The 23,576-nt window shown below is 45.7% G+C and overlaps 1 protein-coding gene across 1 annotated transcript in view; it reads right to left on the reverse strand.

The window, feature by feature from the left end:
• Nucleotides 1-23,135, reverse strand: part of LOC147906326 (sodium/proton antiporter 2-like) — an 82,777-nt gene extending 59,642 nt beyond the window's left edge. Inside the window, exon 1 of the mRNA XM_087378072.1 lies at nt 22,856-23,135. Coding sequence (XP_087234198.1) covers nt 22,856-23,107 — 252 coding nt within the window. The 5' untranslated portion in view covers nt 23,108-23,135. The remainder of the gene's footprint in view (nt 1-22,855) is intronic.
• Between the last annotated feature and the right edge of the window lie 441 nt (nt 23,136-23,576).

The following is a 23,576-nucleotide window of genomic DNA, read 5'->3' on the forward strand; positions in this document are numbered from 1 at the left end:
AGAAAGTTGGCAGCCCCTATACTGCCTAATCCCTAGCAAAAGAAGAGTAACTTGTCAACCAAGAACCCCAAGCAGCAAACCAATTCATCAACATCACAACCCCCTAGTCCAGGCTAACTAACAAAGACACGAGCTGCTAGCTAGCATAGGAGACAAAGCACAGCAACTCAAGGAGCATCTATAAGAAAGCATGAGCAAGGAGGAAGGAAGAGAGGAGAGCTGGCTCTGATACCATATGTTGGAGCAAGAGGAGTAGGGAGAGGAGGTAGGGTAGGAAGAGGAAGAGGAAAGCAAAGAATGCAACTAATGGAAATGGAAATGGAAAGAACTAAAAGAGAAATGAAAGTACTAAATCAATAAAAGACTTATATTGAGAAAGCTTGATGTTGACTCTATGATGTGACACACAACACAAGTTCAGCCTCATGTAATCTAGACACTAGACATAGAGCACCAAAGTGCATATGGGATATCTCCCAATATGACACGTGGCATCATAGGGCACACTAGAGTAAAACACACATAAAAACTCACTCAACTTGACTGCATTTCCTAATAGTGGTCCCCTTCTAGCACTAGGCTCTCTGGTAACCAATCCCAGATCTATTTCCTTGAGGGCGTGAGCCCACAATTTTGCCCACCATCATCTTATCCTTGAGAGACTAGACTTCTAACTTCTCCCGTTGTTTGTCCTGGGGAGAAAGTAAACCTTGACGGCTGGGGGAGTCAAAGGTGCTGCCATTAGAGCCCTTCTTGCGTGCCGGACAAAAGTTACCACCAAAATTTATTGCCCCAAAGTTCAAACAAGAAACCCAGTACTGAGAGAGGAAGAAGGGGGGAGGGGGGGGTGGAAAAAGGAGGGAAAAAGGGGACATCCAAGAGCTTAAGCAGAGAGTTGCTTTAAGCTTGGGGCTGGCGCAAAAAAAACCAAAAAGCTCAAAGAGACAAGGCTGTCCCAAGAAAAGCTCGAAAGCTGAGCAAAAGAGCAAGGGCCCAGTACTTCTGAAGTACACCGTGGGCAGCCAAAGAAAGTGCTCCAATCCCGAATATAAAACCAAGAGACCGAATCTGCAGTGGAGCCCAAGGCTGGCATGGGAGCTTGAACACTTCCTGAAGAGTGTTGAAATTGCTGCTAAGACTGTCAAAAAGCCGCTGCAAGCCAAGCTATTGGAGAGCTCTCGGGTGGTTGCAAAACAGACCCCCACAGCTCCATGCTCTTGAGGAACTGAAGGGAAAGCATGAAGTGAACACAAAATGAGAATTCTTGATTATGGAATGAAGAAAGGTGAGGTCCTTATGTAGGCACCTCTTACATGATCACTGACATCACTCATGACCTCTGAGCTCCACAATCATCTCCTCAATCAGCTCCTAGAATCTCTCAATCATCCGATGTGGCATCTACCACCCAACAGTGCTTATGGGCACCTAACTGTGCCTCTAGCACACACACATAGAACCCAAGGTGTGCCTGGGGCATACACCTTGAGATATCCCAACAAACCCCCCCTCAAGGGAATGCCTCGGGCTATGTCAAGGATTCATCTAATCTCATAGTTTCTCATGCCATCTCATGGTGGTCAAGGATTGATCTATGGCTAGGATCTCATGCTAGCAAGGGTTCCCAAGGGTGTGAGGTAAACAAAAGGGATACATAAGACCTTCCAATGGTTATCTCCCCTGCATGTATATGTACACAATGTCTGCAGGAGATACCATGGAGCAAAACACATACACATGGCCTACATCACATGGTGACCAGAAGTGTTTACAAAGAACACAATAGTTTATTTCATTCATTTTGGAGGACTATCCAGGCTGAGTACCTTGACTCAACATAAAAAGAGAGATCTGGAGCATATATGGAGATGGTTCAAAAAGCATAATCTTCATCATATGGAGACTCATCAAATGAAAGTAGATTGGCAGTTTCTGTAGTTACTTCCTTTTTGGCTCTACAATACTTTTCATGGTGATTGTTTGTGCCATAGTGTTTGCATGGATTGATCTTGAAGCGGTCTTTTGAGAGGTGATTAGTCTTCCCACAATGTTTGCAAGTGTTTGCAAGGTGAAAACTTGCCCTTTTGAAATTTTATGGCATAGGCTGTGTCATTGCCTTTCCGGAGTTCCATGTGCCTTTCTTCTTCTTGAAGAGCAGAAATAAGACCTTCAAGATTAGGATTAGGAAGATTTTTCAAAGTGGTAATAACATGATCATAATCTTCAGGCATACTTTTGAGCAATACTGCCATTGCATCATCTGTAGTGATTGGAGAGTTGATAGAAGCAAGTTGAGTCATGAGACTCCGCCTAAGATTGACATGGGCAGCCAGAGAAGTGCCACTAACCATCTTCAATTCAAAGAAAGCAATCTTAAGTGACAATTTTGAGATGTGAGAGCTAGCACCAAAAATAATGTCAAGCTTCTGCCAAGCTTCTGAAAGAGATTCTAAGTCAGAGATGTGATGAATATAGTCATCTCCTAAGACAAGATCAATGATGCCATAGGCTTTCTCCTCTCTAGCAGGATCTCTTGCCAGGTGTGTTGGAGCTGAGGATTCTCCAGCATTAGAGGTTGTTGAAGAAGAAGTTGAAGCCAGTTTGACAAGCCCTCAAAGGTTTTCCCTCATCAATGCAATCTTAACCTTCATCTGCCATGTGTGAAAGCCTTTACCATTGAACTTATCCATATTCAAGATGGTAGCCACGAGAGGGTCTAACCCAGAATGGGCAGTGTCTACTCTCTTACAAGGCTAGAAAGAGTTGAAGGGCTTCAAAGTACAAGCATTTAGAGCAGCAAAGACTTGTAACCAAATTCCATACTACAAATCAATGATGCTTTCACTTGCATGCTTCATAGAGGTGACTAAATGAAAGTATTCCAAGCAAATCCAGGTATAGCAACTTAAAACAAAGTTGTAGCCACAGTTGTACTGATGCTATTCATCACTTTAAAACATCAGAAATGCTAAAGTAGCATCTAATGTATCATCAAACTCACAACCTTGTCAAAACTGTCCAAAACAGAGGCTTGAACTTGGAGGGCTTGTATCTCACTCTTCAAAGCAAAGAAAAAAGGACTTTCTAGGTAGAAACAAAGCTCGTATACCAGAGAAGATCCACTGAGGAGGAGAGGCGCAATTCCACGTCACATCGCCATAGCTAGCTGCTTGAAAGTCGACTGGTTTTTCCGTGTTTTCTCCTTGAATATGCAACCATTGCTGCTCAAGTTTCAACACAAGATAGCCCAAGGTATGGAGAAGCTTCCCCTAAAAGGAATTAGAGAAAGGTGGAGCAGAAACAAAGAATACGCAGAAGAGAGTTTCGACGATTTTCGAGAAATGGCGACCAGCAGAGACGACCTTTCTTCAATTCCTTGCAGGTAAAAGTTCGCCCATACGAGGGGTATCTCCAGCCAGAAGGACTTGGAGAATGGTGAAGCGACGAGGGAGAACAAGCTCTAGCAAGTTTTGGGAAGAAGGGGAAGAAATGGTGAAGATGAAGAAGAAGAAGAAGATGAAGAAGAAGAAGATGATGTGGCACAAATGGGCTCAAGGAGGATCATAGTGCTCTGATACCATGTTGAGGAACTGAAGGGAAAGCATGAAGTGAACACAAAATGAGAATTCTTGATTATGGAATGAAGAAAGGTGAAGGCACCTCTTACATGATCATTGACATCACTGATGACCTCTGAGCTCCACAATCATCTCCTCAATCAGCTCCTAGAATCTCTCAATCATCCTATGTGGCATCTACCACCTAACAATGCTTATGGGCACCTAACTGTGCCTCTAGCACACACACATAGAACCCAAGGTGTGCCTGGGGCATAAACCTTGAGATATCCCAACACATGCTGCATGGAGCTGATTCATTGCTGCTACGTGGAGAAGACACATTGGAGCTGCAAACATCGCTGATTCATGATTATTACGTGGAACTGCAAGCGTTGACTGGGGACTGTTTTCAGCAAGCTGACTACTGCGTGGAGCTGTAAAGTGTTGTTTGGAGGCTGTTTCCAGACTGTTCATGGCATGAAGAATCTTGGGCTACTGCAATTCATGGAGCTGGTCGTCATTTTTGCTGCTATTGGGGACAGAAATTGAGAGATTTCCATCAAGCATTAAGGTCCGCAATATTCCGCATCTTTTGTGGGAGAAGCTAGAATGCCTGTTTGGTAACAAAATTATCAATTCCAAAGTATTTCTCAGACAAGCATTCTTCACGCTTCAAATGAAGCATGAAGACTCTCTCAATGCACATTTGAATCATATGGAATCTCTCATCACCCAACTTGCTGCGTTGAAGGCCCCTATTGGGAAAGAAGATCAGGTTGCTGTCCTCCTTTCCAGCATTGAGGATATTCCTAAATATCGTGACATTATTCCAGCACTATGTGTGGCACGGAATATGAAATTTTATGAGATGGTTGCAATGCTCATTGATCATGATAGAAGACATAAGGATGACCATGTCCATGAGGAAGTGGCATTATATTCTAAGGGTAAAAACAAATTCAAGCCTCTCAAGTGTATGTATTATAAGAAGCTTGGCCATACAGAGGATCGTTTGTTTTTAGAGTGGTATCATAGCGCAGTGTTTGGTGATTGTTGTGGTTTGGAGCTGCACGTCAAGTTGACAGCCTAACGATGAATTGAGATTGGAGGGATTTGGTGTTATCTTTCGTCATTGATTTGAAGGCGTGGAAGACAAGATTACAGGAGCCTGTGAGCACAGGCTAGATTTGCAATTAGAGAGTCCGTGCGCAGTTCATATAAGTCTATCTGGTAATTCAATCGATGTGACCTATGGGTTGACGGCGGTCATTAGGCAAGATCACAAGAGAGCACAGTCTATTAGATGGCGTCGTGAAAGGCTGGAGCGGAACATCATATGGTTGTTGGCGTTCGAATCGTGGGTCAATTACTTCGCAAAGTTCGTGCGTTACAATAGTCAAAGTGGGACGACGATGCTCATTAACTTCCTTTCGTCGATCATCAAATATCTCCCTCATAAACTCTTTCGGGTGGATCCCGTAGAATCGGGAGTCCAGCTGACCCCGCAGGTGTCGCACCCAGCAGGCCATACACTATCTGGTAGAATTGCATTATTGGAGGATGCCTTGCAACAGATTTTAGCGCAATAGTTACAAGCAAATGTAGGCCAATCTGAGCTCAAGAAAATGGTTCATAGTATGTCTACTAGACCATCTCGTGAAGAGAAAGGTAAAGCTCCAATGGAGCCTGAATCCAGTGTTCATGCGGTCGAGCCTAGGAGGGCTAAGGTGCCTAATATTGCCAATTATAGGCCAGAAAAGTATTCTAGTCGGATGTCTGACCGTAGTTCCGATATCATAGAGACCTGGTTACACAAATGGGACGAGGCCTTCGCCATTTGTGAAATCAAGAATGATATGAAGAAAATCTGCGAGGCCACCCATATGTTTAATGAGGCAACGGATCGGTGGTGGATAAAATAGCAGAAAGATGGAGTGGCATCCACTACTTGGGAGGGGTTTAAAAAGGAATTTAGAAAACACTTCTTACCTCCTGACGAAGCATCCCGAGCTTGGGATCAGTATTGAAACCTTCGTCAAAGAAATTTATCAGTGGCGGAATACACTGATAAGTTCAAAGAAAGTGTAATGAAAGTTTATGAACCTCTACCTCACTCAATCCAGATAAAAGATTTTATCTTTGGACTGAATGATCAAATCATGGAAGTTCGGGCTAAGTATGCAAACATGCTAGATGAAGCAATTACCATAGCCCTGAACTATGAAGATGCCAAAGGGAACAGACCAAGTGGGTTTGTGCAGGTTGGGACTCGGTATGAGTACCCGAAGAAAATTGGGTTTAAGAAGAAGTGGATGCGCAAAGGGAGTGCCTCACAGCCTAGTCGTCAAGCCAAGCAGGTGAAGCCAGTTGAGAGTCCTAAACCAAGCACCACCATTGAAATGAAAAGAAAAGTAACACCAATGGCAGCCCGGGCTTGGTCGAAGTCCTCTTTGAACCCAGAGCAAAGAGAAAAAGCGAGGAGAGAAGGCTTGTGTTTTGGATGCCTTCAGCCTCATCACTGGAAAGATTGTCCACGAAACAAGGATCGTCCAATGGCTGAGATGGTGATCTCAGAATGCGACGTGGAAATGGAGGGAAGTCCCAGAGCAAAACAGATGCAAATTCAGCTAGTGGGATCTTCTCAAAGGTCAGTACCTGTTTTATTACGTGTGTCTGTTGCTAAGCTAGTAACTAGTACACCTGATAATGTCTTGTCAAAGCCCGCAGCAACGGGGTATACAACCTTTAACGATACAGAGTTAATTAAGATGAAGGGGCAAGTAGCTAATCATGACGTCATTGTATTGTTTAACTCTATGTCAACGCACAATGTAATTAACTCCAAGCTTGTAAAGAGACTGAAATTAAAGACTAGCCCATCTGAATATGCATATACAGTCAGAATGGCAGACGGAAGTTCAACTGAAGTATGGGACCAAAGGGTTACCCAGTTGGAACTTCGAATTCAAGACTATGCTGAGAAGCTTGATTTTGAAATGACAAAGCTCGCTCATGCAAACATAGCTGTTGGAAAGGTCACCTCCCCATCTGTAAGCCCCCAAATGAGGAGTGCGTGGGGGAGGGAGACCTAGGGCAGGATGTGCCCAAGAGAGAAGAAAGAGAGGGGGCTGCCACATGGGCAGCACCTCACACGATTGGAACCTGCAGATGGCGTCAGCATGGCGAGGGTAGTGGGCAGGTGAAGGGCCTGCAACAGACCCTGATGATGGCACGGTACAGGCGGGTCAGGACAGCAAGATGTACAGGTGTACGGCGCAGGACACGTGGCTGGGAAGAGGACCTGGCAGAGGCGCAGATATGGCAGGATGTGCAGGCCCAGATACGGAGCAGCATATATGGCTGTCAGTGGGCAGAAGGCAGGCCTTATATAGGCTGGACCCTGCCTTGAAAGGTGGGCCAAAGGGCCCTGGAAGTTTGGGCCAAAAGCCCTGGGTGGTGTGCCCTTTTAGGGCTGGACCAGCCACAGACTGGTCGGCCAGTCTGTAGCAGGCTGGTCGGTATTTTGCCAGCCCCCTTGGGGCCTATATAAAGAGGCCATTGGGCCTCATTCAATCATCACTTGATCCAGCAGTTCAGGGAGCAGAAGGAGCAGCAGATCAGCCACTTGTGGGTCTCTATCCAGAAGGTGACAAGAGAGCTGTACAGCTGCAGACCTAGCTCAGAGTGCTGCCCACCTAGGCTGGTGCAAAGACAGCAAGGTGGAAGGGATCTGGACGGAAAGTCTACAGAAGCTCCAGGTGGAGCACGCGGGCTCGAGTCTAGAGAGAGCCAGCAGATAGGAGAAGGACCTTGTGGTAAGATCAGAGGACCACACCATTGGTGGGACTCTGGATCTGTCTCTTTTGTATTGTGTCCATAGTTGTGGACGGAAATATATATTTTGGTGGTTTCTCTATCTGGTTGGTTCATTGTCTATTGATGAGTCTGCACACCTATTGTATGCACACAAGTAAAGAAGTTTGTGATTCCACACCCACACCGCACACTGTGTGAGCTCCTGGGCATTACTATAAGTCTTCCGCTGCGTGTACCCTCCCTTGGGTCATTTCTAACATGGTATCAGAGCCCAAGTAGGAGGCTCACAGGTGTGGAAGCCTGAAGGCAAGGACCTTGCTGAAGGACGACCCTGATTCAGAAGCTCTAGGGAATCGACTTCCATGACTGGAGGATTGTGCCCTTGCGAGAAGGAGGGTGACTCAGGTTCAGTCAAGTGCGTTCAGAGTTCTGGTTTACTGAAATTGAGTTTGGTTGACTTTGCTGTGTGGTATAAACAGCAGAGATGTCGACCTCTACAGCCTCTTCAGCCCCTGCTTTCCCTTCCTCCTCCCCCAGTTTTCTCTCTTTCACTATCCCTAATTTTGGAGAGTCTGGGAACCTGGACGGGACTAATTACCCGATCTGGAAAGTGAAGATCCGGAGTCATTTAGTGGCTCGGAAGTTGTGGAAGCTGACCACGGGAGAGGAGTCGAAGCCGGAGGACATGGTGGACAGTAAAGGGGAGGTACTCATGGCAGTAGACAGAGAGGAGCTTGAAGCTTGGGAAGAAAGAGATGCCCATGCCCTGGCAATAATCATAGGGACTACGGCGGACTCCGTTCTTCCGCATATCCAACTGGCCGAGACGTCAGTAGAGGCATGGGCCACCCTGAAAGATCTATACGAAACAGACAACACCTCCCAGATTGTGCTTCTTCAGCATCAACTCTACAATCTTGATATGGAAGAAGGAGATACGGTACATAGCCATTTGACGAAGGTCAAGGTGGTGAGGGATCAGCTGGCAGCAATTGGTCAGAAGAGAGACTCATGCCATCTGGCCTTGATGGTACTGAGGAGACTGCCTCGGAGTTTCAAGAGCTTTGTTACGGCTGTGACAGCACGACAGAGAACCAAACCTCTGACGTTTGAGGAGTTGTGTCCATTACTGCTACAGGAGGAAGCTCGGGAGAAGCTCTACAACGAGGATAAAGACAACAAGGCGATGCTGGCAAAGGATTCCACTGGCAAAGGAAAGGGCAAGCCTAACGGTGGCAAGTCCAAGAAAGACGACTCTGACGACGAGGGGACTTCGAAGAGAAAGCACAAGAAGAAGTGTTTCTATTGTGATACGCCCGAACATTTTGCAAAGGACTGCAGAAAGCAAAAGGCAGATCTGAAAAACAACGAGTCTGACTCAGATTCAAAGGGAAAGGCCAAAGCAAATGTGATAATCGAAGAGTTGTTCCTGGTGACATCACCGAGTATTACCGAGGTCAGATATGTTGATCCACAAATCACAGTAAGGATGTCTGACATAGAGATGTGGGTCGACGAGGAATCAGATGCCTTTCTGAAGATGAAGGACAGCATGGAGCGCTTGGTACCTTCCAGGTGTGTAGCCGTTGACACTGACACGAGGGTGGATTCCATGGAAGGCCCTAGGGTCTCATGGTCAGATGGATGCTGGAGTTCAGAAGGGGACAATACAGGATTACACAAGCGCTTGGTGGGTGCTTCAATGAGAGTTTGCTTTCAGAGCGAACATTCAGGCAGTACAACAGTCTGGTATGTATTTGATATTCTGCATTTGAGCCTTTATAGCATGCTGTGGAGAGACTCTGCTCTTCATTTGTCTCAAGTGATCAGAGATTGGAAGGAATTGGCCTTCTTCGAAGGCAAAAGGGGAAGTATTGGTGCTTCTTCAAATCTTGGACGCAGATTGCTAGAAGGTGATGGACAAAGAGTACCGAAGCCAGAAGAGTACCTGCTTGAGAACTCATCGAGAGTTCATGGTCCAGGTTATCTGAAAATATTCATTGGTTGCAGACCTTGCCAAAGGAAGGACGGGTTGAAACAGACCCTCAGAGCATGGTGCCTGGAAGACTCCAGGTTGTTCACTCATTATGAGGGGGACGACTGGAAGATCGTGACGGCTGGATTGCTCGAGTTCAAAGGCGGGAACGTGACTAAAGGAGGTGGTACCAGGAGGTGCTACCAAAGATGGACTTGTGTACCAAGATGGTGTGCGGAAGCGGACCCTCCCTTGGGTCATTTCTAACAATAGCCTTGGGTAAGACTTGGCATTCTAGGAAGAATCCAGCCATAGATTGAAAAAAGCACATTTATCAATTCAAGATGAATGATGTGCTGTATGCCTTACAAGGTAAAAAAGATATACCTCAAGGACCGTTGGTTTCCGTAATGGAAGTTCGAAAAGCTCAAGAAGAGTTTTTATTTCTTTGTACCGCATCAGTAGAGCCGATTGATGGTTCTTCAGCTAGCACTGATGTTACCCAAAATGAAGAGATGGCCAAGCTGGCTGATCAAATAGCAGAGGAGTTCTTTGATTGTTTTAGGGATGAGTTACCTTATGGGTTACCTCCAGAGCGGAATGTTCAGCATAAGATTGAACTAATCCTGGGGCAGATTCAACCCAGTTTCTCGCCAGTAATATTTAAAAAAAAGAAAGATGATACTTTTCACCTCTGTATAGATTACAGAGCCTTGAATAATATCACTACTAAGCACAGGTATCCGATGGCTCAGATCGATGATTTGTTAGATGCATTACATGGGGCCATAATTTTCAGTAAGATAGATCTTAAATGTGGCTACCATCAGATCCGTATTAGGGCCGAGGATGTGCATAAAACCGCTTTTAGAAGCAGGTTTGGACATTATGAGTTTTTGGTAATGTTGTTTGGACTTACCAATGCTCCAGCTACATTCGTCATGCTTATGAATGATTTACTACGTCCGTATATCAAGAAGTTTGTAGTACATTTTATTGATGACATTCTTATATTCAACAAAAGTATTGCTGAGCATCACGAACACTTAAGAATAGTGTTCAATACTTTGAGAAAAGCCAGTCTTTATGTAAATAAAAGGAAAACTATACTGTGTATGGTAAGACTTGAATATTTAGGATTCATTATTACTCCTAAGGGAGTAGAAATGGATCCAAAGAAAGTAGCTGTGATACTGACTTGGCCTATCCCTCAGAGTTTGACCGCTTTGCCATCATTCTTGGGATTTGTCTAATTTTATCAAAGGCATATCAAAGGATATTCCGAAATAGTATCGCCATTGATTGATCTGACCTCAGATAAAGTACCTTTTATATGGGGACAGAATCAACACAAGAGTTTTAACACCATAAAACAAGCTGTGGTCTCAAGACCGGTGTTAAAAATAGTTGATCCCTAGAAACAGTTCTTCCTTGAAACCGATGCAAGTGGCATTGTGGTAGAAGCAGTTCTCCTCCAAGAGGGAAGACCAGTAGCCTTTGAAAGCAAGAAGATTTCTCCCTCTCAACGAAATTGGCCAACTCATGAATTAGAGTTGTATGCTGTTGTCCATGCTCTGAAAACATGGAGACATTATTTGTATGGGTCAGAGTTTTATGTTGATGTTGATCATGATACTCTGAATTTTTGTAAACAACCTGACTTGAGAGGCCGCCAAGCTAGGTGGGCAGAACTCCTGCAGAAGTTTAACTTGACAATTCGGTACTAAAGAGGGAAGGATAATAAAGTTGCTGATGCATTGTCACGCATTATGCATAATATGAGTTTCACGGTATTAGAGAGTGCTCTAATGACCAAGATTAGAGAAACTCAAAAGGTGGACGAGTTTGTCTAGAGCCTTTGGCCTAAGACTCATGTATTTAAACCCGGGGAAAAGGATGACCTGGCATCCAGAAAAGGCCAAACTTATGCAAGATATACCATAAGAGATGGTATGCTGAAAAAAAATGGCAAGGTAGTAGTATCTAATCAGAATGATCTCAGGCAGAGAGTCATTCAACAATGCCATGATAGCCCATGTGCGGGACATCCAAGAGTCGAGAAAACATATGATCTCGTGAAGCAAGATTTCTTTTAGCCAAAAATAAAAAAACAACATGAATATGTGACACGTTGTTTTTCGTGTCAAGTAAGTAAGGCAAAGCAGATGAAGCCACTCGGACTTTTACAGCCTTTGGAAATACCACTAGGTAGGTGGGAGAGCATTTCCATGGACTTTATTGTAGGTCTACCTACGACACAAGGTGGATAAGATTCTATCCTTCTGATAGTTGATCATCTTACCAAGATGGCTCACTTCATTCCAACTAGAGAGTCTGTTAGTGTCCCGCAAGTGGCAGATTTATTTATTAAACATATATTTCGTTTGCATGGATTACCCAAATTCATAGTGTCAGACAGGGATGTCAAATTTACCAGTCATTTTTGGATTGCAGTGTTTGAGACACTAAGGACTGAGTTAGGAATGAGTAGTGGGGATCGTCCAGAAACGGATGGTCAGACGGAAAGAATCAACTAAATTTTAGAGGATATGCTTAGAGCATATGTGTCATTGAGGCAACATACATGGGACAAGTGGTTGCCACTGTTGGAATTGGCCTACAATGATAGAAAACATTCCTCTACAGGGTTCAGTCCGTTTGAGCTGAACTATGGTTATAGACCAACGAATCCAACTACAGTTGCAGTACCTCAGAAAGTGCCTAGTGCCGCGAACTTTGTGGTTCAGATGCGGGAGATGCTAGCACTTGCGAGAGCTAACATCCGCCAAGCTATGGATAGAGCTAAGGCGTATGTGAATGAAAACAGATCCATTAGAGAATTTAAGGAAGGAGAAAAAGTTTTTCTCAGAGTTCCTTCGCACTCTAAGTCTTTGACTGCAGGAGAGTGTGCTAAGTTAGCACCTCGATATTGTGGGCCATGGTTAATTCTAAAAAGAATAGGCAAGGTAGCCTATAAATTAGAATTACCACAGGGTTGTAAGATGCACCCAATGTTTCATGTTTCTCGTTTAAAGAAATTTTTGCATACGGGTGACTCACTAATCGAGGGTGTTGTTTTGTTTCAGGAGATAGAGGATAATGCAAGACGCAAACCAACAAGAATCCTGGACCGAGGAACAATGCACGTACGCAATCGGAAGATACCTACGGTGTTGGTTGCATGGCATGGTTTACCTCTATCAGAAGCTACCTGGGAATCCATATACCAGTTACGAAGAGTGTTCCCAGACTTTATCATCGAGGACGCTGATGCCTGAAGAGAGAAGGAATGTTACGCTCAAGTTGAGGCAACATGACCTCGGAAGGGTCAGTCGACATTTTCCTTTAAAGGATCAATGTTTGTATTATATTTGTTTGGGCTTCACGTAAATGATCAAAGAGGAATTAAGGTCAAGGTCCTTGGTGAGGGTGACACGGCACAAGACTAGGTGGATCTAAGGCTAAGGGGTCCAAATGCATTAAATGTGCCAAGGGGCAAATGATTTCAATGTTATCCCAAGAGAGGGGTAAATGATGCATTGAGGAGATGCCCTCAAATGTAGACATGTGGCATACTAGATCCATCTAGGGAATTGGGGCTTGGTGAAATCTGCAAGCTGGAGCCTTCACGTATGTGGACTATTCTAGAGTTTTTTTTTGCTACCACCAAGGTTGGCTGGGAGGAAATTCCGTGTGCCTGCCCCGTGATGGACTGTTAAAACTGACAATATGAAGCGAGTTAAAGATAGTGATAGTAATAGAAGTCCTCCTAAAATGATCTATTGCTTTGTTATGTGTGGCTCCATGTCACTAACTGGTCATGTTTTGGAGCCGGGGAGGGGAATATATTGTGGGAGCTTAATTGTAGTTCCAGGATGTTGGTGTAGCCCCTAGACCTATGAGCTGGCCATGTAGCCATGCTAAGACATGAGCCTCAGAGTCATGTTGAGTCTCAAGCCATGAGGGTGCTTGGATCAACCTCTGAACATGCTTAGACTTTAGCCTCTGAGTTCCATGGGGTGCACAGATTAGAAATCCCATCATTACCATGTTTTGTTCTTGGTTTCATTCCAGTAGTCCCTCACCTTTCCTCCATGGGGGGGTGTTAGGAATGGAGTCAAGTTGAGGGAGTCTTTATGTGTGTTTTAGTCTAGTGTGTTCTATGGATGCCACGTGTCATATTAGAAGATATCCCATATGCACTTTGGTACTCTATGTCTAGTGTCTAGATTACACGAGGCTGTACTTGTGTTGTGTGTCACATACTTTTCCTACCCTACCTCCTCTCCCTACTCCTCTATGCTCCAACAACCACATCCAAGAAGTCGCCATCTATGGTGCAGGAGTTCTTCTTCTTCAACTGAGCTCACCTGATACCACCCTCGCACTTGTGGAGAAAGCCCCATCTACCTTGGCCCTCACTAGGTTTACCTTTTTTGTGTTGCCATGGCTTTACGGTGGAGGATTATACGGATACGACTCATCATATGCCACACTTTTTGGTGACACTCCACTTCCCAAGGCTCCGAGGGAGTACAAGCCATCTTTCCCTCCATTGGTCGGGCTTTTTGCACATTGCTAGAGTCTCCACTAGACACGAAACCTCTGTTGTAGCAAATGATGGGGTTTCTAGACTTAGCCTGGTTGTCGAGAGTCCAGAATCCCTCTTCCAAAGGAGATCTGCCTCGCGACCCTTGACAAAGGCGAGCTACAGCAAAGGATCAAGATCTCACAGCTACCAAGACAGTGTTTGTGGTGTCGTCGTATGGGCCATCTCGCTTGTGATTGCCCTAGAGGACAACACCCCCACGCAAGATTGACAGAGACAGCTGAGGGAGCCTTAAGCAGAAAGGGCTCAATGCCCTTGCAGGTAGCAGCATTAGGAGTCCCAGACACCCTGGTGGAGCCCTCCAAGGGAAAATGGCACAAGCTAAGAAAAAAAAAAGAAGCAAGCAAGCCGCAAAGAATCGTAGGCGGCATGCTAAAGGCGTCAGCAAAGTATGAGTTAGCTCCCATGCTCAAGGAGTGCCCCCTCAGGTTGCCTCCAAATGCTAGAGGACAAGACCCTCTTTGATCTTCCAACGGGTCCCCTTGTGGCAAGGACCTAGAGTACCCAAGCATATGCACAGTAACAGGACACAGGAGCTCCTAGTGCTTTGCCGACCGTTATCGCCTCCGCCCTCCCTCCTAGGCACTCAGGGACACAAGGGTTCAGAGCTCTAAAGTACCAGCACAATAGCGAGGCACTGGAGCTTCCGTTACTTCAAAGGCCGATGCCCCTCCAGCCCACACTCCCCCCCTCTTGATCTCCCCCCCCACACATCCCCCCCCTCTCTCCTTCCCTCCCCTCCGCCCGCTCCCCGTGCTATAGTCACCGTCTCTACCCGCCTTCCGCCCTCCTCCCCTCCACCATCTTTCTCTCCCCCTCCCACTACAGCAAAACGACCACCTCTTCTACTTCTCTCGCCCCTTGCTCTTCCTCTAGGCCCGATCCTGATCCCCAACCTTCGGGCAGGGGGGAGGCGGAGCCTTCTCCCCCCCCCCTTCCAGGATGTGGCTTCCTCCACTCATCCGCAGCCCAGCCCCCCCAAGGCACAGTCTCCCTGGTGCCAAGGAAAGGGGGCTTGTTCTCCCAGCTTCCAGTCCTAGGCCCCGCCCACAGGGCAACCCCTGCTGAGTGAGCTTTGGAGGCTCAAACCTTGGAACTATCTAGAGATTCCGAATGCGTATCCCTTGGCTCTATAGATGACAATGTTGAACTTGTAACCCCGAAAAGGGGAATCCAATGGTGTGATTGGTTCCTGCACTCACCCTTTTTGGGGTTTCTATTTTGCCTCCACAGGAGAGAAGCAATGGCCCGTCTCTGTTTGATTATATGATGGGAGAGCAAATGTGCATGATGGAGCAGTGGATGGGCCCGTAGGGGATAAAGTTGTGGCTCACCTATGGTGCTTCAGCTATCTTTCAGCTCAGTTTTACTGCAGATAGACCACGCACATGCATGGCCATATCAGTGATCCGTTGTACCCCACATACTAGATGCTTCAACAGTGCGACGACAAGTTTGGAGTTGTTGTCTCCTTCATGATGCAATAGGCATGGAAGGTCAGCTTAGAGTCTGTCATGCCCTCGGCCGTCAACACATGGATACAGACTACTCTCCTTCCAAGACCCCTTCGAAGTCACAGAAGTCCGAGGTTGTGGCAGGCTTCCACTCATAGATGAGTGCTATTCTCTCTATCCTCCTCCGCATGAGTTGGACCATGGTGAGAAACGTGCATGGGCTTCACGATCGTGCACGTAGTCAACCACACCATCTGATACTTCGTCAAAAGTTGGAGAGGGCAGTGGTGGGACGGGCAATGGATTTTCTTTTGATACAAGAGCATATATTTTCAACATCGGAGCTAGTTGTCGCCACCACCTCCTCCCGAGGATAGGCCCATAGCTGTGGTCCCCCATAGAGGCCGGAGTGGAGGTGTTTGCACTTCAATTTCCGAGGCAGTGGCCCCAGAGTTCTTTGATCAAGGCGAGCTTACCACTAGCTGAGCAGTTTGGATGGATCAATGAGTCCAAATTGAGATCCGGAACATTTATAAAGATGCATGTGGACAGCACCACCTTGCTTTTTAAAGGTGATTGACAAAGTGCCTTTCAGACATTAAGTCTTGGTTTGTTGGAGGCGTCTTCAACAACCTAGAGTTTGTAGAGGACAAGCAAGGAGGTGCTTCTTTCTCTAAGCCTGCAACGCAAAGGAGTACTTAGGAGCAATTCATCTTCGCGATCAATAGCAAAGACCCATGTAGAGAGGCGGAGTTCACCAGGCTCCCTAAAAGCCTCCTCTTTTCTTTCGGACAACAGAGGCATGACAGCTTCTTGGAACGCATCAACAGGTTTTACGTTGGGGAATGGGTGATGCACAAGGAGGGCTCCACGGGCATTCGAGCAGGCACTACGATGTCAAAACACTCCCCTATTGTGTTTCACCTTGAGCAGCCCCGCCGTGGACTGCCCCAAAAAGGGGTTCGCATCCCAGATGATCTACTTCACGAGGAGGAAGTGCAACAAGCACTAGCTGAAATTTGGTAGCAGCCAGAAGGTGGGCCCAAGGATGGGTGGGCTTTGTGGGTGGCAGATGTGATACAGAGAAGCACCAAGGAGTTGCAACTCCAAGCCCTTAGATAGAGACACGCTCTGCAGGAGCAAGAGAGACCATTGAGATGGGACTTGGCATTCATAGAGAGATTGATTAACATCCGCGGGAGGCCTCGCGGGCCTATGGAAAAAGTACAGAATCAAGTAACTCATACAAACCACTGTGGGCTGGGGCAAAGGGCTCACTAAGGCCCTTGCTGAGTACTAAAATGCTATACTAGTACAAAATAGCAAAAAGGTAGCAAAATAGCATGAGGGTGACATGAGAGTATCAAGTGCTCAGAGCTAGAGTCCCAAGTGCATGAACCGGCTCCACGTATTCGACCGCCCCCATCGTGCACAACCTCCAAGTCTGATGCTCTCTAGGTATGCCTGCAACTCTCCCTACCTCGATCCTCAGCTGATGGGACGAGACCCACATCTGTCTAATGGCAATCCTAAGCGCATGTGAGACTCCTCTACTGAAGTTTGATGATGAGCCCATCCTCAAATACTCTCATAAAATGGTCATAGTAGAGCTGGGCCTTGGTGGGGAACTCCTAGGCCCCCCCCCCCAAGTGCGAGATGTGTGGAGCTAGAGGGGATCTAACCGTATGATGCGCTAGAGGGGATCTAACCGTATGATGCGGTTAATCTCATCTCGTGGGATCAACTTCGGTGGTGCATCCATGCTATACTGAAACGGGGGAAGCCGATCCATTTGAATGCCGTGATTGGCAAACCATGCGGTGATGCGTGCAAACCATGCTGTACCTACCCCCCTCTTTGCTAGTCGTATGGAGGACTCTAGTGCCAGCCTCGGAAGTCTCTCGCGCGAGGTAGGTCCCAAACTCTGTGGAGGAAAGTCACTATCTGAAAAATGGCTTCAATCTAGAGAGGGGTCATGGCAAACTCTGCCTGTACTATCTAATGGGAGACCAAGGGCTTACTCCGAATCACCCTAGAGCCCATAATCACCTGTAGCCGCTCAGATCTCCTCCATTCTGCTCTGTTGAGAGATCACACCCCTAAAAAGGTGCCGCATACATGGCAGTCGCCCTCACTAGAGTGTCGAAAAGCCAACACTTCGTCGGTGGATCCTGGAAGTGCGCCTGAAAGCACTGTCACTCTAGTCGGGCCAAAGCATCGTGCCCTCGTGTGAGTCGTGCTCTGGCTGCGTGAGTCATCGTGAAAACTGGCCCTGTGAAAACTGCACCCAAGTATGTGTAGGACTACACAATCTCCACTGGCTGACTCTGGTATGTAAAGCTATGTTGGTGAAGCACTGTGTAAGAGGTGTTGAAGATCATGACCTTGGTCTTCCCAAGGATAACCATCAGGTCTCTCTCTCTGCAGAACACCTCTAGGGCATCTAGATCTCTTTGTAGTCCCTCTACCGAAGATGACAAGAGGACTATGTCATCCGCGTATAGTAGAATCTGTATCATCAAGTCAGCTAGTGGTGCTCCCTCACCTCCTAGACGGTCTATGAAAGATGTAATCTCATCAATGTAGAGCCCGAAGAGAGTCAGTGAGAGAGGGCATCCCTGCTCTACTCCGATCGTGCTCTCAACCTAGTTTGATAGGCCTCCTCGGACACGAACTCTCCCTCTGACGGACTCGTATAGGCTCACCACTCCCCAGATCAGAACCTCTGGAATCTGCATATCCTGTAGTCTCCTGATCATGCAGGATCGCGGGACAGTGTTGAAGGCCTTCCGAAAGTCTAAAAAACACGTGTAGACTTTCTGGCATCTCGACCTCGCCTCCTCAATGATAGTCCTCAGGGTGAAGATGTGGTCTAGTGTGGAGTGCTATCTTCGGAAACCTGCCTGCCCTAGAGTACGCTGCCCATGTGCCTCTATATGGCTGTTGATCTCCCTCTCCAGTATCGATCCATAGATCTTGGCCAATGTGTGGCCAATCATGAGAAAGAGAGAGAGAGAGAGAGAGAGAGAGAGAGAGAGAGTTATGTGAAAGTACAATGGAAATGTGAGTAAAAGCTGAGAGCAGAACAAGCGAACCGAAACAGCAAGGAGGTGCGAAGGGAGACAATGGAAATGCAAAGGAGATGTCAGGGAAAAGTCCGGATTGACTGCTAAGAAAAACCTCCACAAATGGTACACACCCAGGGCATAACTGCACCACTGGAAGATGACTAGAGTAGGCAAAAGAGTGCGCCACAAACTCGCCACTCAACAGGCTGAACACTGCACAAAAGAATACAAATCTGGCCGAGTGACTCAACCAGGTCTGTTCGGGTTAACTTGACTGGTGAGGTCGGTTGACCCAACCCTGGCCAGAATCCTAGACTAGCCTGAATCTGACCTCAAACCAGGCCCACTCCAGCCTCAAATCAGGCCCTGCTGACCCACCAGTTGATCACAGCAATGTGCCCTAGCTGAGCCCCCTGCTAACCTGCAGAAACACAATGAGAAAGGACTCATCTACTAATCATTTCTCTAGGCGGGCACACCCGCATAGAAGCCCTCACTCCCTAATATACATAAAGGAGATGACTAACTCTAAAAAGTTCCTCAGTACCTAGAGCACCCTACTTCGGCATGTGATCTCTACATGGGTACATGCCTGGACCTTGAGACAAAATAAGAGACAGAAAGAGAACTTTAAATTTCTTCAAAGAGGCCAAGAGGACGGTCTACGAGAGGGAAGAAAGAAAGACAGATCTATTTACGTCTGCGGAAGGCCTCATGGGCCTATGAGACAAAATACACATCAAAAAGAGACTAGCTACTACAATTCTATGCACATGGCATCTCAACTCGAAATTAATTTAGAGCATAGCTATGTTCTAGTCCATCATGAAGTGGCCTTCATTAGATCAATTAAGGCTGAGCGTCTTTAGGCTTCATTTGAATTCTCTGATGTCCTTGCCGGTAGACCACCCATTTTCCTGCTTTCTTGGCTTCCTTCACTTTAATAAGTTCAGTGGCTCTCTGTTTGAGCTGAATCGGAGTGAGCTCTTCATATTTCCATATCTTTGTGCCCATATCTTTATGCCCTTCAGCATATGGGTTTGTTGAAGAATCTTTATCCTTGCTGCCCTATCACTAAAAGGGACTTCTATCCGTGTTCCCTTTTGTTGGATATTCCAAATATCATCTTGATTCCATTCAACAAGTGGTATCTTCTCCTTTAGGCTGTTGATTTTATCTTCTGTATACCCCCCCTCCCTCCAAGACAACCGTATGGCGATCCCACCAGGTGTAGAATCACCTTGTTAATTTCTCTAGCTCCGTGTTCTTTCACTTCCATATGAAGGTCAGCTTTTATTCACCTTGTTGTTGACCTCTTGCTTCATAGACTTCACCTGAGTGGTGATCATTTCCTGAACCATAGAAACAAGCTATGATGTTGGTGGAGATGCATTACATTTGTGCAGTACCTCTTTGACGACTTCCTCCTTTCCATTGCCTTCCATGCCATGAAATCTCCTTTCTAGAGCTGCAAGTCGAAGCTTGAGCTCTTGAACTTTTGTTGTAAATAATATATATGCTCCTGAAGATCTGAAATGGACTTCTGCCTTTGATATGTCTTTGCATAGGGGTTAGGCATTAAGGCAGCTACAAAGGTAAAGTACGAAATCTTGTTGGCTGGGTCCGAGGTAGCAAATGCCTTACCTTTTAGAAATTACATAGTGGTGCGCAGTAACTGAGTTACCCCTCTGCTGAGACTAACCCCGAGTTGGGCCCCCAGCACAACATCGAATGGGAGATGGCTGAACCTGGCTGTGAGCACAAGCTGACCCTACGCTGGAAGTGGGTCTGGAAATGGTATGAACTGAAAACTGGAAGCTGCTACTCTACACAGACTATAAGATATATAAATATAGACTGCTGCTGGAGGCGCGGGCCTTTGTTGGCGGCCTGATCTTGAGGCTTCTGTTGACGACGCTTCTGCTTGGGGAGACTAAGCTACTGGTGGCGACTAGAGGCTCCTGCTGGCAGCTTGACTAGGCTTTGCTGCAATTTGCACTAGTGAAATGCAAATGAATAAGAGAAGACACCACAAGTATGGAGAACAAGGGAACAGCATCAAAATATTGTGATTTGAGCTAGAAGGGCTTCCAAGCAGCAATATCTCTTGCACATGCATTCAGAATGTGAAGAACACGTGGATACATGTCTGAGAGAGAGTGTGTTTCTGTGACGATAAGAGACTTTGTTGTAACATTAAAATGTTTGCTTTGAATGCTCTTTGATGATAGGGAATTTCATTGCAATGAGGCTTTTTGGTCAGGTAAAATAGATCACATTAGGGCCAACTCATAAATTATGCCACAATCAACGAATGTTAAGCCATTGACAAGCGTTTATTGAGTGATTAAGTTATGGATGAATCCTTTGAGGTTAGATCTTTCTTATTGTCCCACAAATATATCTTTGGAGATTTGCTAATCCAAATTATTTCACAAGATGATTGAATTCTGATCCAAGACAGGCTTTGAAAGATAACATCTCAGCAACTGAAAGTCAACTCAAGGTAAGGCTTATTAGATGAGCTCTTACTTAATGAATGATGACTACGTTATGAAACCATGATCCATACTTTCTAGGACTATCAACCCATAGAAATTGAACCTGTCAGAGAATATGGCAGCAAGCCTACCCTTACCCTTGCAGTGGAAAGAATCTAAGTACACTCTCCGATCAACTGCTACTTAAGAATTGCACAATGGAAACACTCAAATCTAAAAGTAACACTTAGCTCTACAGAAGGTGGACTGTGAAAGTACAAAAAGTCGATCAAGTGACTTTGCATTCTTAAGTTATAATTAATTTATGTGTCAGATTAACTAGTTCATGGATTATTTTATGGGTCGTGGCTAAAAATATGAACAAGTTGAATTTTTCAATAGATGTATGTCGTGAAAATAGGGATGAAAATACAGCAACTGCTATAAGGCACATCGCCTTAGATGTTGGTCAACCAACCTTTTGGCAGCTGTATGCAAGACTTATGAAGCTGAGTTATCATGATCCTTGACATGCCAAATTCAGCATCCCTTGAACATCAGACTCCTCCAAGAAAGAGTCAATGAAAGAAACCTTATTCATGTCACTCGCAAATGCAGATTTCAGCCCAAACGTGAAGTCGTGCCTACTGCACATGCTCAGTACAGCCACCAGATGTCAATGTTCAGCGTTCAAACATTTTCATACAGCAGATTTAAGCTGTTTTGGGTGCCTCCCAAGGGTCTAGTGATCAGACTCCAGAGTAACACACAATTAATAACAATAACGCTTTTAAAAAGATGCTGAAGGCATTATCCCAACAATCTGCTCATACTTGCACTTACAAATGGCAAACTCGTTCTTCTCTTTAGCAAGCTTCTCCATGTGCCATTCGGACAGTCTACTACTGATTAGTACTCTGCAGGGTTTGGGCAACTGCCTGCTCCTAGTTGTCAACTATGCCAGATTAAAGAACTATGTTGTCCATGGATTGGTGTTGTACAAGGCAACATCCTCAGGGTGGTTGGCAAGGCTTTACCAATTCTTGGTAATCATGCATCTAAAGTTGATAATCCTTCAAGCTTAAAAAGTTCCAAAGGTATGGTATGGTTTGGGTCATGAAGTCCCCATCTCTATCCTTCCAAATGTGGTCAATCAACCTCTGCCCTCATTCCATTACAAAATAAAGTAATACATGATAAGTATTACCCTGACCTCTTCCCCTTACACCCGCAAACACCGTTCAGCATAACCTCGTAAGGTCCGAGGTTGCCGGGAACCCAATCGGACCAAAGTCAGTTATTTCACAGAAAAAACTCTGACAGCTGCGCCACCGGGAAAACAAAAGCTGACAGCACAGCAGTGCTTTCACGTAACCCATTCACAACAAGGAAAATTTCCACAAAACAATCTTCCAAATGACACATAAGCTGACAGCACAGCAGTGCTGTGATTTAAGCCATTCACAACAAGGGAAATTTCGACAAAACAATCTTCCAAATGACACATAAGCATTCATTAACCTGACAAACATTAAACAACCAAGCACAATTCAACATCTTGACTAATAGCCCGAAAGTTACAAACGTTCTTACACCCCGGTGCTTTGTCAGAGTTCCAGAAGAGAAAAGGGACAGTAGTCCAGAATGGCTATCCAAGGCTGCTGAAAAAAAGTATTGCCACTAGAATTTGGAAACGTTCTTGCTGTCTTCAAATACAATGTCTGATCCTGAGCTGAATGACATACTTGGCTAATGATCGTGTCATCGCATAGAAGTATCTGTCAGAGAAACTTGGAAACACTATAACAGCTTCCGCGAGCTCCCCCGAACTGAAGTTTTGAATGGGCTAGAATAATTATGTTATGGTTTCACCAAACTGTAGGATTGCCTCACCTCAGCAATCTGGCTGGCGGCATCGTCTCTCTCCGCCGAAGCTGCTCGTACGAGGAGATGCTCAAAGGAGCGGGGCTGGCGATCGCCTGTTGTGGATGAGCGCAAAAATCTCCTCCGCGAGCATGGCTCGATGGCGGACTTAAAATGCGACCGACAAACAGATGAATTCCAGCAGGATGCAGGCGATGAACGGCCAGCCAAGAGACGGGAGAAAGCGGAAGCTGCAGCGATGCCAGGGAGGCAAGCTTCCATGGCTGGGCGTGCGATCGTTGATGGAGGTCGGGTACCGAGCGGCAGGCGAATAAACCGAAGCCCTCCACTTTGAGGAGTTTTTCTTCAAGAGCAACTCATTAACATTGCGAAATAGGCATGCAACTCAATTATACATTTTCTTTGAAGATTTGAAAAAATAAAGTTATACACTTTTTTAAGATTTGACACACACACTATGTAAACATGTCCATTGTGTAAAATATCTTCCTTAATAGTTTTACATTACTTTATAGATTCAAATGTTGTTTCATTATTTTTAAATATCAAACTCAATCTTTAATATATCTTTCTCTTGTGGTTGAGCACTTAATGAGAAACTCATTTGGTTCTATTACCTGATAGCCTTGCATCTTGTTAGCACTACCCCACTAGGAGCAGGCTATAGCATCGTTTTAGATGCCCTTTGAATTCGCTCTCTTTGACATTGTTAGCCATGTGCTTATTGGTG

This window comes from Dipteris shenzhenensis, chromosome 1, assembly GCF_047967505.1.
Source record: "Dipteris shenzhenensis isolate YYH24624 ecotype China chromosome 1, Dip_SZ_1.0, whole genome shotgun sequence".
Taxonomy (NCBI): domain Eukaryota; kingdom Viridiplantae; phylum Streptophyta; class Polypodiopsida; order Gleicheniales; family Dipteridaceae; genus Dipteris; species Dipteris shenzhenensis.